The sequence below is a fragment of the Varroa jacobsoni genome, unplaced genomic scaffold (genome assembly GCF_002532875.2).
Source record: "Varroa jacobsoni isolate VJ856 unplaced genomic scaffold, vjacob_1.0 scaffold_755, whole genome shotgun sequence".
Classification (NCBI taxonomy): domain Eukaryota; kingdom Metazoa; phylum Arthropoda; class Arachnida; order Mesostigmata; family Varroidae; genus Varroa; species Varroa jacobsoni.
Genome location: NW_019213657.1, coordinates 113623 through 128670, shown reverse-complemented (window position 1 = coordinate 128670; position 15048 = coordinate 113623). Strand labels below are relative to the sequence as shown.

General features: G+C 39.3%; 2 protein-coding genes across 8 annotated transcripts in view; one reads left to right on the top strand and one right to left on the bottom strand.

Annotated features, from left to right (window-relative positions):
• Positions 1-5270: 5270 nt before the first annotated feature.
• Positions 5271-12367, top strand: LOC111263311 (mitochondrial glycine transporter B). 6 transcript variants are annotated; one of them, XM_022838269.2, is made up of 3 exons: positions 5271-5542; positions 9700-9943; positions 10253-12367. In XM_022838269.2, the coding sequence occupies exon 3, from the start codon at positions 10388-10390 to the stop codon at positions 11483-11485; it is 1098 nt and encodes a 365-aa protein (XP_022694004.1). In that variant the 5' UTR covers positions 5271-5542; positions 9700-9943; positions 10253-10387; the 3' UTR covers positions 11486-12367. The 6 variants fall into 6 exon arrangements, with proteins under 6 accessions (XP_022694004.1, XP_086825668.1, XP_086825667.1 ...); XM_086969542.1 differs by having other exon boundaries at positions 9696-9802; XM_086969541.1 differs by having other exon boundaries at positions 9696-9912.
• Positions 12347-15048, bottom strand: part of LOC111263312 (exosome complex component RRP41) — a 10966-nt gene continuing 8264 nt past the window's right edge. For both annotated transcript variants that reach the window (XM_022838274.2, XM_022838273.2), the window contains exons 2-3: positions 14535-14741; positions 12347-13789 (exon numbers count right to left, since the gene is read on the bottom strand). In XM_022838274.2, coding sequence (XP_022694009.1) covers positions 13238-13789; positions 14535-14726 — 744 coding nt within the window. In that variant the 5' untranslated portion in view covers positions 14727-14741 and the 3' untranslated portion in view covers positions 12347-13237. The remainder of the gene's footprint in view (positions 13790-14534; positions 14742-15048) is intronic.

The following is a 15048-nucleotide window of genomic DNA, read 5'->3' as shown; positions in this document are numbered from 1 at the left end:
GAAAATCATGTTTATTGTTGCAGTAAGCACTCGCCAATTTTTGTTTAAGCTTTAAACGGGCTAATCGAGAGTTTTGTAGACCGATTTGTTTGCTTTAGTGCTATTTCCTAAATATGCGTATTGCTCCAAACTTAGAGAATAAAAAATCATAAAAAGTGATTATGTTTTTAAGATAACATAAAATGTTTGCTAAATACATATACGATGGTCATGAGGCATTTCAGACCAAAGAGAATAATATATATTGAGTTGTGAACATATTTAGTGAACATATTTATTAAGGCACAGTTAATAAACGTCGTTTTATCACATTTCGGGCAATTGATCAGTCAATCTGGTACGATATCTTCGCGAGACAGCAATTATGTCTCCTCATCAGAATGAGTATTCCATCTGACCAATTCGTACTGACCATTCTAGTATTATTGCGCAAATGTACACGTTTACTTATAACCTTGCACACAAATGACTCAGCAGGCACTTGAAGACGATTTTCACTCATATTTATTGTAGTAACAGTCCTTCGAGCATCTCCAAATATGGAGACGATAAGGAAAAGCGCATTTAGTCAAACAATTGCTCCCTTACTTCCAACCCATGGCAAAAGCAACAAGTTTCACGCTATCTCTTACAGATTCACCCTTAAAACATACAGAAACAAGCCAAACAGTTTATTTAACGGGTTCATTCATATCATAACATCGAAAATTAAGCTAACTTACATTAACGAAGCTTATAATCGATATATAACTGATATAAACAATTATGTCATGTAGACAATATCGAACCTTACGTTTTAGTTTTAAGCAAAGTTGCAAAAACTATATCAAGGGAACAGTTATCGATCTAGGAATATTTTTGCACTTTATAAACATTCACACCTATACACAGAAACCATATGTACGCAGAAAGACATAATTGTGCATCGAAATATGCCAAAGTGCACGAGAATGCTTCAAGAAGCAAAAAAAAAGAATCAACAACCCATTATGATAGTTACACACCTACACTTACAATGGTAGTTTAAAACAAAAAAAAAAGCAACTAAAAGGAGGGTATGTTCAAGGTGCTCCGTGGGTGTCAAAGTACGTGGGTCACGGCATTAGTATTATGATTACTGACAAATATTACCCATATAGTACTATTTATTATTATATGTATTGTTGCGGAGTAATCAATGTGAAGAGGGCTGCGTCAAAGCCGTACTGCCGGAAAAAATACACGTAGCAGCCCACATAACAGATTTTGTAGTCGAACATAAGTTGCATGATGGCGTTTTCCATAAATGTACAGAGGGACACATATATATCTCCATAACAAGCAAATGACGCCACTGGACTTAACAGACAGTTATGCAACGGGGTCTCATAAAGGGTAGAGAGACAAGTTTCTTTCGCAGAATCATGAAAACTTATCAATCTTTCCTAGGCATATAGCGGTAGGAGTAATGGGCATCATTCACAAATGTTAGTTATAAAAAGTAATAATAATGGTTATAGCATTAGGGAAAATAACAAACAACAATAGAACAACAAGATAGGTAGGAATTGACTAGTGTAGTGAAGGTATTTAGACACTAGTGAAACAAGAACAACATCTCTCATCGTGCTTCATGTATATCATGTACTGAAGGTGAAGACTACTAAATATAGAAGCTGTACGCTCACACGGTTGTTGCATTAGCAATGCGAAAGAAGGTCTGCGAGGCAACACCTCAAAACGGTATGATTGGCACGGATTCGAGTGTATGTAAGCATATATACCGAAGATCCACAGTGCAATTGTTGACTGTGTCTGTATGATCTAAAGTTTTGTTTTGATGTTAAAACGCTTTAAATAAAGACGAAGAATTTGATTCGAGTCTAAATTTAGGCTGCGCCCTTAATGCAGACCTTCAGAGGTTATGTTGATGGATTTAGGTGCGGGTGTTTCGAGATAACCGGCTCGATAGAAAAAGCGCTCACTCGATATAAAACGGCGAATGAGCTGAAGAAAAAAGCTCATATTAGACATTGGACTCTGTGATCCGATACAAGCTTTCTCTTGTAGCCTATTCCTAATCGGGGCTATGTTATACAAATGCAAAAAAGGGAAAAAAAACAAGATCAAATATACTCGTGAATTTCTAAAAGTGAGTGACTATCTTGACATGTTGAAAAAATTTATCAAAATCAGATGGTAGTTTCGGGTGATAATTATAGGGCATTCGCAATAATGGATATTATTCAAAGGTATAATGTGATTCCACTTAAGATGGCCACTTGTACGTATCTTTTTATTTATTTCAGACTGGCAGCCTAAATAAAAGTAGACACGATCATAGGAAAGCAATGCAATGAAAATAAGCTAGCTGAGTAAAAAGCATAAGACTAGAAGGGAGAAAACAGGTCCTTTAATTCAGAAAATTACATGTGTCCTAATGCACTAATCTCAGCGAAATCGATCCGTCGTTGGCGACGTATAGGATCGGGTCGAGTCACCACGTCAGGTGATTATCACTACTACATCAATAAGCTTTTATGTCAAAGGAAAATAAATATAGCCCAATATAATAAAACATGTGGTCATGAGACAGATTTGCCGATCGACTGAACATACGACATCATCAATAATGGGAAAGCAAATTAATAAGTACGGCCTGTGCAATCGATCTGTTCTCAACCGGGACATGTTGGTCGTTTTCCAAACTATAAAAGAAGCACTAAAAAGGTAAAAGCCTAAATCAGTATAAATGTTTTGACAGCCCAGTTAGTTTTTCGATCTCTGAAAACTGTATAACTCATCATGCCCGTACAGCAAATTCTAGCCGTCTATAACGTGCGGAAGTAGCTACTGGAGTTCTGTTTGAGATGCATTGACACACTGTGGTATACCCAAACGGTTTGCGAACTGATCGCAAGTAGCGAACCAGATCATGGATTAATAAACAACGCACGGTTCTTAAGCTGCTACACTCGCACCGACAAGTGAACTGCGCAGTGACTTAACTGTCTAACGCTCTATTGTTCTTGTCCGCTGTACATATTTAATTCAAGTGATAATGAACCACTAGTGATGAATACAAGCAAATTATATATATATATATATATGAATTGATTAAATAAAGGAAATTGTACGGTAAGGATTAGAATCAGTGGATTAAGGAGAAAAACAGAACGTATCGAAATTGTTGCGCAAAAACAACGCTGAATATTAACAGGTGAAAAAAAGAAAGAACGTTAAGAAGACAGGAAAAATGTCGGTTAATGGCGGTAATGAGTGTATGGAAAAATGGAATAAACGCAAAAGTAATACCAGTATATAAAAGCGATAAAATAATAGTGATGTTAATAATTAAACAATGAGCTGATGGTGATGTGTTGTCTGGCTATGCTTTTGAAAGCATTCTTTTCGCCTTCCCCGTTCTGGCGTCCTTCACATCCTTTTACAGGCGACAGATGATTTTGTTTATCTATTATTTCTGCTGCCAGTATTTTCATCGATCAAACAGTAGTATCGGCGGCACTCAGACGGAAGCTTCGGCACCTCGAAGAACAGAAGACGCCAACAACAAAATGAGCTAAATATCAATAAATGCTGTTATAGCGTTCATGAAGGAACGTGAACAATAATATGTATTCAATTCGGATTTGTGTTTTTGTTGTTGTGTGTTGTTGTGGTAAATTGTGCTAAACGAATGTATTCATAATAAAATGACGATTACGAATGTAATCTATTGTAGCATCGTAAAGCTTAGGATAACAGCTAAATAAACATCGATGTCATAATCATCTCTGCGAGTACTACGATCAGAGTGCTCAATCTCCTGTTGGCAGTCAGCTTTCCTGCTGAAAGAAGACTTCCATCATGAAGGAACAGCACAGAGGTTGACGTCTTATGGCCACTGTTACTTCGATTGTAAAAATGGCTAATGCATTCGCAGGTACCGTTAGCACGGAGAAGTCCATCGGGTTAGCAGCCGACCTGGCTTACTTCACGAAATTTTATTTCGGATGCGTTTTAACAAGCGTAATCTTGAACCTTCTTGGCTATAATGAAATCAACATGGCTACATTACATCACGCCAATCTGAATCATTGTTTCTGATAAACGTCAAAGTTCACCTGGAAAATTGTAAACGCTCAGTCCCTTTTTCGACGAATATTATATTTGATCGCAATATAAATAGAAAATAAAAGTACCTCATAAGAGTTGTTCACCACCGAGGCGTAATCAGCTATGCTCACCCTGATCCCTGATTTTGAAGTACTGAGTTGCGCTTGTAATTAGCGGATTTGAAATTGCTGATCAGATTTGTTGAAGCACTACTACCGAATTTCGCTGACACATGCAATTGCTCAACATAACTATAGTTTATGCCGTTTTATATTATTATTAAACGGAACAAATTGTTATTATTATTTAACCTTGTTGGTACTATATACGTATACAAAATCTTAGTTCGTTTTTCTGCTTCAGAATAAATGAGCTATCTCAGACGAGACTAATTCAAACTGCAATAGTAATCATATATACGCACTGGGCTGGAAATCGTGCCAGGGTACAACGAAGTATAGGTCTGTGTCAACTAAGCTCGTCATTTGTAGAGCTTAATGCAATGAAAAGTTCGCTTATCATCAGTCTGAACACTTCCCTCAGCCCGTTCTCGATACCTCCGAACGTGGAACGTTAGAATCGTTACGGACAGTGCTCTATCTCGCTGCTACGGGACCTCGCTCACATTAGTGTTATAGCCGCTGTAAATAGAATATAGGCCTTGCGTGACGATGAGAAAAGTATTTCAAACGTAGAAAAGGGCAAGTCAATAACTGCAAGAGTTTTGTGCGAAGATCATAGCAGTCTGTAAAGGTTTTCGTCATTTTATCTTTTTCCGTCAATAACCACTCATTCTAGCCAGTAGACTAATAAGCTAGACACATTTCAGAACTATTTCTATATGAGAGAGGCAAGAGTCTGAAATTATATAGTTTCAATAGTATCTCGATCTCCGATCAATGGTTGCAATCCTTGTTGGCCTGTTGGTTTGTTTTAATTTCCCTTTAAGTGTTCACATTCAATCAAGGCTTCTATGAGCTCTGGGGAAATTTCGTTTCGCGCGCAACTCACATTACCTTACCAGCCAGACGGCCTGCGAAACGGCAGATACGGTCCACTTTTTCGGATATCCCTCGCTCGGCGCTGAATCAGCCCTCTCCATCTGCGGCTACTCAGGTCACTATGTTGGAGCGAGCGTTTGAATAGGGTAGGCGGAAACAAGCCTAAATAAGAACAACTTTCGTATCGAACATGTTCATATTAGCTCTAATGATAAAACTGTAGCACCGCCGTAAAGGCAATAACAAAGCCTGTTAGTAAAGCGGATTTGCCTTGTTAAAGTTATTACCCTCGTTGTCGTTGTTATTATTATTATTATTGACGGTGATCTTGTTTTTACTCCTATAGTAGCTAGATAGCAAATTAGCGATAAATGGCTTTCGATTAATTTCACCTTCATGGGTTGTGAACGGCATGTCGTTCGAGTCTGCCGAGTAGAAGTTGCAAGGTGAGTTGGAAATATGGATCTGTTAGAAAGCACTAGACAAGCTTATTGAACAGTGGTGATTTAGGATATCAGTGATAGGATGCTAGCAGTTGTTGTTGATCCGATGTTCCTACCGGGGGGTACAAGCATATTTATGTGATAGCTGGTAAGTTCGGATGTCGAACGATTTCAGTTTACAAAAAACACATACGAGATTGTTTGTCGACGATATATTAGCGTGTATAAATGTGTGTGTATCTACGTGCGAAAGTGGTTTCTATTTACGAAAGTTACAAATATGATGCTGGATATCTAAAAAAATTAAACATTTTATTTGAATGTGATCAACTGTAGTTGTAGATTTATTTATGATCAAATTTTGATTTCGGTAATTAAAATCAACTTTATTTAATGAAATTAACATTCTAAATTAAGTTAATTAAATTTCGAATTTTAACCGATTAAACGCTCTAACACGAACAACTCGTACGAATTTGCTGTTTAATAAGTGATTCGACAAGTACCCACACAAAAAATAGACTCCAGCAAGCTAGGTCAGTATAGCAGGTGAGCCTTCCACTCGAATCTATTACAGATGTTCAGTATTCAACGGTCCCAGCAAGACGATACTAATTCTAGGTTAAATCATGAGAGCGTTACGCTCCTATATTTTCAGCCAGGTATTCGATAAAATTTGTGTTTTTTGTTGTATCCAGTGCTGCGTCCCGCTTGTTTGTCAATACTTAACTTATATTCACTGGTATCTTGCTGTCATTGACAATACTATATCCCGATACCAAACCGTATTTAATATTTACTACCTATCATCCATATCAAATTATGAAATACTAATATAATATGCTTTTTATCAAATCAAGTGGCTAGCTTCTTACGTTATCCGTGCGATCATTGAATAATTCCACCTTCAATGGCAATTTTATCATATGCTAGATTATTTTCCATTGATCCTCTCGACTAGATTAGACAAAATAGGTATTTGAATCAATGATTCGTTTATGCTCCCCGATATTTACGTCGACGTTATCAGCTTTTTCATCCGGCATTCTCACGCCTTACTCAAAATGTGTTTTACCTCTAGGGTCGCCATGAGTTATTGCTTTAAACAGCTACATCTTATCTGCCTATCAGTGATGCATTGCCTGCTGTCCAGGATGTCTGGACCGTGCGGTTGCATTGCGCAAACAAAATCGTTCAACTCGTTCCTCCTTTTGCCGTCGTATCTTGACACATCTCCCAGGTGGTATCTCGACGACAACACTAGGCTGCTGTATCTTCCGCTAGCTGCGTCTATCTTTTTGTTCTTAACGATAGTGTGTGTGTTGTGGCAGCAGCGTGAGCCTCCGTGCTTTGCTATATCGTATCCTCTTTTTATGCCTGTCGGGATCTTCCTGCTTTGTAGAGCTGCATATCTATTAGGCTCTGTCGTTGGTCATATTTATGAAAGATGTCACATCGATGGCTCGCCAATTCAGCGTAGAGGTTGACGAGATGACGCACTTGAATTCTGCAGCTAGAGCTTGAGGGGCTTGGCTTTTGGGGAAGACTGACGACATTGAAGTCTCTGGGATTATTTGTGATAGCTCGATTATGACTAGAGTTTTATGTACGCGACCAGTGATCGCCTACTTTGCCAAAATGACGGGTAGCCTGGTAAAACGGGGCATCTTTTTTTATCGTTTGATGACAGACAAATTTTTGCTTGTCTCCTTCCTGCGTGATGAAATGTAAGCCCCGTTACTAGGTGCTACCTAGCGGCGAGATCCGCACTCGTAGAACAGACAAGATTTTACTAGCATATATGAAGACTGTATGGAACATATGACACGTCGTAGTTTCATTTTAGGAAAACTCTTTGGATACGTACATAAATAAAAATAATTCTCTGTTTGATTAACTATAGACAAGCTATTGATCTTTGAAGTGGATTGAACATATTGATCTTAGGGGTGTGCAGGTCTCCACTTCCTCTAATGGTCTACAAGAAGAAGTTCAATCGAAGTAATTTTCTCATTATTTAATCCAAATCACATTCTCGCCATTGCATTATCAGTCGGAATGAACTAGGTCGTATCGACCCTGATAAAAAGAAAACTTGAAAATATAATAGTAGAAGTAAGCAAAACAGGCGGATGACGACAAAGAACCGTTAAGTGTAGTTCAATAATAAAGAAGTATCATTTAGAGTGTTCTACACATTGTTATAAGTTAAAGCAACCCATATTACACTCATGCATAAGCTGGCAGCAAATTTCGTTTATTGGCGTTAAAAGCAAGTTTGAGTTTTTTAAGAGAACTAGGTATGAGAAAGATGCTAGATCTCGAGGAGACCCATGGAGGACGCGTTGTTACGAGGCGGAACGCCCGCACGTCATGCTTTTTGTAGTAATGAAGTCTAAGAGATTTCTGAGGGACACTTATGAGGATTGTAAATCGACCGAAAACCACAAATCTGTTTTTAAGAAGGGCCGATTAAGTGCTATGCCAACATATATACGGCGCCGTTATTACACACCAGTAGTTCAGATATGTTACGGCAATCGTGAAGTTGATACTATAATTAAATCTCACTAGCATGACATATTATTCAATATTTTTGCGAAATGCCTCTAATCTAGCTCCATGAAAACCTGGGCATCGCACGCTCAACTGCAGCTATAATGTTACATGTAGAATGTAATTGTTCTATGAGTCATCAAGGGTAACTTGCAGCATTACAATTGCGTGACAAATACATAAACAAAACACTCGTTAGGTTAATCTTAATGATAGTGATCAGCTCAAGATATGATGACTTTTATTATTTTATGAGCCTATATACTTTTTTTTCTATAGCTTGTCAATTCATCACTTGGATATATATACACGCTTCGTTATTGTGGCTCACACGCACGGTCCTAGTTAATTCCGTTGCTGTCTGTAATCATCGTCTTCACAACGAATCCGCGAAGGAGCGTCCGCGTCGTAATGAATTGACTATTGTAGTACTCGAATTCGTTCTGTGTTGCTTCAGGTCCGGATTCTATCTAACGACATTTACGGTTTGACTCGTCTGATAATGCTGAAGGAGGAAGCAGGATTGGCCTTGGCCAATGCAGCTTCATATTCGGTTTTTCTATTAACGTATTACCAGCTAAGTTGTCGTATCATCATCGTCTCGTTCTGACGAAACGGCGCGATCGAAACTAAAATAAGAAGGCTAATACCACTATGTACTGTGATTGAGATAGGATTGCAGTAGCAAATAAAAAATACTCGCAATAAAGACTGACTGACAGCGAGAACAACCGGTAGTTGAATGCTCAGGATCTCCCTCAGCGAGATCAAACTTTTAGCGAATTTCAGTCATCAGTAAAAACAAATAACTGTTTTATACTGGTGTCTATACTATCTGAAGATGCACAGTTAAATGCAATACGATGTATGGCGTTAAGTACGTCGATCTTTAAGGGTTGTGATAAACCAGAAAGCGACGAGGATATTATACAGTGTGATCATATTTGAACCTCGATGCGTTCGACTCTTGGTTGAACGCAAATAGGGCGAGGTGATTAAATATGCCGCTTAGCGTCTTTATACTTCTGAAAACTATATTTTTCTGTGCACAATCGTTTGATGGGTTTGAGTGAAACAGAAATGAACATTATTTAAAAACAAATTTCTTTTTTTTTGGTTAATTACCAGTACTGAACATGACAGGAGCATTGTCTTGTATCGGGCTTCTTTTTCATGGCAAATAACCAATAGATTTAATAACAATGTAGAATGATTTCAATCAGAGTCGAACACGGTATGACGTGAAAATCTGTAATAAGTGTCGTGCTAAGTTCTTTTCCCGTGATAAAGTAGCAAAAACGTGATTGCTTAAGTAACAGTGATGATTCGAGACTGGGCATAAAAACAGTTTGTTTCAACCAGCCGTCTGCAGTAACGCCTAATGGCAGCACCGGACGTAAAAACTCAAAGTATGGGTTAGCTTATTCGCAGTAGGCCAATAAGGTCTGCTGCAGCATTTGTTTGTTACAATAGGATGCTTTTCCGCTTACATGCAGTTAGTTACTTAGTTGAAAACTCAAGATGCAATTCTTTGTTGATATACAATTTTTCAAATTGTGTACGGGGTCTCACTTATTATTGCGATATTGACCCCACTTAGCCAGGTCGCAGAGAGTATGGCCAGCGTACTAGGAAATGCGTCGACAAGCAAACGGCCGCGGCGTCATAGATATGCGCTACTACGTTCCGCTCGATTTCAGCTAGCGTGTATGTATGGTTACTCGGGATCTCCGAAGAGCGAATTCAATACACATGCAGTGAGACTAGTTTATCTGTGGAGGACAGGCGCTACAACTCTCCGTTCGTTGGCAGATATAGTAAGCGGTATACGAGCCGAAACGTTACCCGGTAATGCTGATAAACCTAACGAAGTTCGAGGAATTCCACCTTTCTATAATACATGAATAGAGAAATGTAAATGGGGAAAGTATTATCTATAACGACAGGTTCTTATGACGAACAGAAGCCGGCATGATCTTGACACTGATTTAATAATACAGCTTTACTTTACAGTGTTGATAATAGAATCTTAGCAATAAGAAAAGATTTTATTTTCACGCGTATCTCCGTTATGCATAGCTTCCCACGGTTCAATGTTATTACTCTCCCTGAAAATTAGAAAACACGGTTTATCTAATTCGATCTTGTTTTTTGCAGTAAAATTACCATTGCGTCTCTCTATGGAGGAACGAGCTTGCGTGCGTGTATTGAGGTTACACTGCTGCTGTACTAGTCATAGCTTGACAATAACCACGCATCGTCTTCCTGGCCAGTTCCTAATCTAATCTAGTCATGGAAAAAAGTGCCGTTGAGGTACCTTTCTGTAAGAGCGACGACACGGCAGAGCGGCTACCAGCAATAATGAACCACTTGCCAACTGTTAACGACTCCAGGCAAGTAGCGAACTCCTCCACTCTCCAAGAGAACGCCCAGTCCTTCTCCTCACAACATAGAAATCGACGCAAAGAACTTGCATCCCGTTGTGACATCTTAGATGTCCCATCAGTTGAAAAAGACACAACTACGATGGAACTAATTAAGAGCTTTGCAGCCGGCTCACTTAGCGCGAGCTTCTCATCAGTCCTCTTACAGCCGCTGGATTTGGTTAAAACTCGTTTGCAACTTAGAAATTCGGAGGGAACAAGGGCGTTTGCCAAAAAGCGTGGCTTATTCAAGTACATGACATATATCGCCGAAACTGAGAGTATACGTGGTTTGTGGCGCGGTACCGCAGCCGCAATTGTTCGTAGTGTACCCGGCGTCGGGCTGTACTTTTCCACCCTGCACAGTCTGAAAATTTCCACCGGCATTGAGAAACCTAGCCCAACTGAAGCGTTGGTGCTCGGTTTTGTGTCCCGATGTATCGCCGGCGCTGTATTGCTCCCGGCAACAGTGATCAAGACCCGTTTCGAAAGCGGCCTCTACCCTTACCGATCGCTGTCACATGCTGCCCGGTCGATATACGTTACCGAAGGCATTCGTGGTCTGTACTCGGGCCTGCTACCGACGCTTGCGCGGGACGCGCCCTACGCTGGATTGTACCTGCTGTTCTACACCCATTTTAAAAGTGTCACATACGCTAATTTTATTCCACCAGATAGTGAATTCCGTGATTTTGCTAATTTTGCATGTGGTGTCACCGCTGGCCTTAGCGCGTCGTTAGTGACACAGCCTGCCGATGTGCTAAAGACGCGCATGCAGTCCGATCCATCAAAATTCCCTAACGTCAGTTGTGCAATGATCGATATCTATCGCAATGAGGGCCTGCAGGCATACTTTAATGGTCTCATACCCCGTTTACTGCGGCGAACTCTCATGTCAGCTTTAGCATGGACATTCTACGAGCGCTTGAGTCAGCACCTGATTGAATCAAAATCGTCGCCGTTATGAACAAGTCGCTGGACTTTTATGGTGCCAAAATGTGTTATCTTGACGTCTATCAATCCAATACACGCATCAAGCAGAAAAGACCTAAAGAAGCCAACTGGTTATTTAGACTGAATGTACACAAATAGTTAAATTTTGTGCTATAGGCGAGATTGCATCCGCACGCCGAGTGGACAAGTTGAGAAATAATTAGGAATTTCTCTTTTTCACAGATCTCATGAACTACATCTGACTAGCTTTTAAACTAATGTAAGGGTTTTTGTCGTTGGATCGACAAGGAGAGTGACGATCTGTCAATAAAAACGCTAGGTCTGGTTTAATAACGATACGCACTAGCTAGTGGTTGACCAGCGTATTGTACTGACAGCTGGTCCCTTGTCTTACAACGGCAAGTCCATTGAGATTATATACGTTTTTGACAATTACCTGGATCCATTTCTATTGAACGTCGTGCCACCAACCAAAGTGGCCTTAATGCGTGAATTTTTGCCTAGAGAAGAATGCAAAACAAGTGCCAACGAACCATAGTCTTACTCTGGTTGCCTATCGTAATAGACAGTTAGCACATGGTGAAATGTATGATTCGATGAAGGCGGAAAAAGAGCATAAAAAAGCTCCATAACCAGTCGTAGATAGAAAAAACTGTTTAAAAGAGAATTGTGCGAAAATGCTGTGGCTTTCATTAACCACATACACTTTGTCAGCGTGTTTATATTGAAAAAATCTCATAGCCATTCTTGTACGTTACACATGTAAATAATAAACTGTTGGTTAATGGACAAAGAAAAGCAAAACCATGAAAATAGAAAATAAGCTACGAGTTAGATATTACAGAAAATTATTGGAGATGCCGGTTGAACAAAGTATATTTTAAAATTTACAGTATTTCATGTATTTTTATTTAGCGATAATGGTGGGTTCGGAAGGCAAACATATTTATATATACAGACTTCTGTGGCTGTGTTCTAACTTCACTGCATCCCCAGAAATTCGAATAGTATATCCTAGTCCATAGATAACACAACTTCTATAACCCATTCTATAACCATATTGTGCAATTTGTGTAATTATTGAAACGCTAACTACCAGCTAATTCTCGTAGCACCCTTTTATTGCAAAAATGGATCGTTCAAGGAGTCTGCCATAAAAGTCGACCAATTTCTTTAGCCAATTCATAGAATTGCTCTAGGAATACCTTACTAAACAGAACAAGGTCTAGTTGTTGCTGCTGAATTAAAATTCCTAAGATTATTATTTATAGATAAAGTTTGACAAACTCCAAAAGCGAACCAACTTCATAGTTAGTAATTAGTCACACTGCTCACCTGGTTGAACTTTTAAGCTTATAGAAGAATGTAAATTTTTTAAATAGCGCAACTTCAGATCAACTAGATTTCAACGACAATATTATTCATGATTCCAGTCAGATTATCAATAACTGTTAAGGAGCAATTCAGGATATTTATATTCCAGCTTAGGAAAACTAGAACACTATGTGTCTTTGTTGCTGTTGAACCACTTGATCCTTTTTCCAATGGAATATTTAGAAAAGTAGTTCCGATCCGTGTTCGGACGAGGGTAAAGCTCCATTTCTATTAAAAACACTATAAGCATCCGTTTTTATATCTTGGTGGGTTCATTAGTGTAGCCTATACCTCTGAGTTGACTGGCTTATGTTTGACAAAGAGCGTGGTTACTTCGACAGTAAGGGATTAACTAATGATTACCCTTGGAGTATAAACTTTTGAGCCATTTCTAATTTTCTGTACTAATGAGCGCAGCCAGATTGCCGACACGCTCTTTGATCTTCGCGTCAAACGTGGCGTGAATATCCTTACAGCCTTTAATTGCAGCTTCAATCGTCTTTGATACGTGGTCGGAGTGAATTTTGGAACTCATATCGACAAGGACCACCCGCTCACTCTTTGGAAGGATGGCGACCGTGAGTCCGGTACCCTTGTGGCTTTCTTCCAGATTGTTCAGGTCAAGTAGAGAGGTGTCGTTAAAAAAGCCCGCACTACAGGCGCACACGTAATCTCGCATCCCGATACCGGCATCGACCAACGCCATTGTCGCAGCGTTGATAGCCACCGATAGAAGGCTGCCATCTGCCTGAAGGACCTCCACAAATACGTCGATTTGGCATCGTGGATAAAGTGAAGTCAACAGCGCAGCTTCAAATGTTTGCTGTAGGTGGAGCGTCATTTCGATGCTCTTCGTATCGCCCCGAGGCCGACGTTTGCGTTCGGCTGTTGAGAACGTCGCTGCTGAAAATTGACAATTCACAACAGCCCTATCGTGGAGTGCCTGGAATAGTAATCAAATATTACAGATTTTAGATATCCATTATACACTTAAGCTAAAGTCCACAAGCTATTTTGACCTTTGTTCGACTCAAGCTGAAATATTTTTTTGTTATCTATGAGGAAAATAGTTTAAGGTTAGTTCGAGGTAGCCATTGGACGTCAATGTGTGTAATAAATATTGCTGCAAAATATGCCATTATCAGTCTGGTGAGAAATTGTGCATGTTAGCTAAATACGTCGATAATATTTTTGAAACTTTACAGAATATGTTTACTATATCTGCAATGCACAACATGAAAAAATAAAAACAATACGTAATGGAGAGATTAACCTATGATAAAATAAAGATATCTAGTCCTTTCCACATCTTTTAGTGGTAGTAAATTTGCACCATAAACTTCATCTGTTCGAATCGGACCACGTTTCGCATGTAGCCGTGCTACATAATTGAATTTACATTACTTAGTCTTGTTCACTGGTGATTATAAGAAAAAAATTAAAATAAAGGCTACGAAAGAAATGTATGAGTAGTGTGTAAAAGAGAATGTCGTTCTTTTAAACGTAAAATTGACTAACCCACTGTACGTTATCATCAGGGCAACGAATCACAACTAAGACTCAGCGGCTACTACAAAAACGTTGCACTACTGTCGCCCTAATTTACATTTCTCTTTCTAGAGTATCTTATCAGAACCCAACGTACTGGTTCTTACACTCAACAAGATAGCAAAACAGGGAATACAAACCTTGACGCGACCCCCACGAACCTCATGAGGTCCATATACTGCAGCCAGTACGACAGTATTACCTTGTTTGACATAAGCGCTTCCGTCAGCTTGTGTGAATACCCCTAACGAGCAGTCGAGCTTTCGCATTTCTGAGGCGCGTCGTCCATCCACTCGAAATCCTTCCTCGGACAGATATTGATAACCAGACATTTTTACGATGGGTGGCTATTCAGATGTAGGGAAAGAAATAATCGAAATTGTATTGCTATCCGCTGCTTTTAATAAATCTCACTAATGTTCACGAGGACGCCTAAGTCTTATGCAAAGCTGGTATGAAAAATAACTTTACGGACATGACATATTTGGTGAACTACTATTTCGGTTGCATCCATTAGCTCAATAACCGACTCCCCATACCAAAATGGAATGGAATCAATTACTTATTCAACAGGAGTTTAAGGATAATTTTTCCGAAAGTAGCTTTATGGCGTTATTAATAAAACTTCTTCAGCTTTTGTATGAACATGACGCC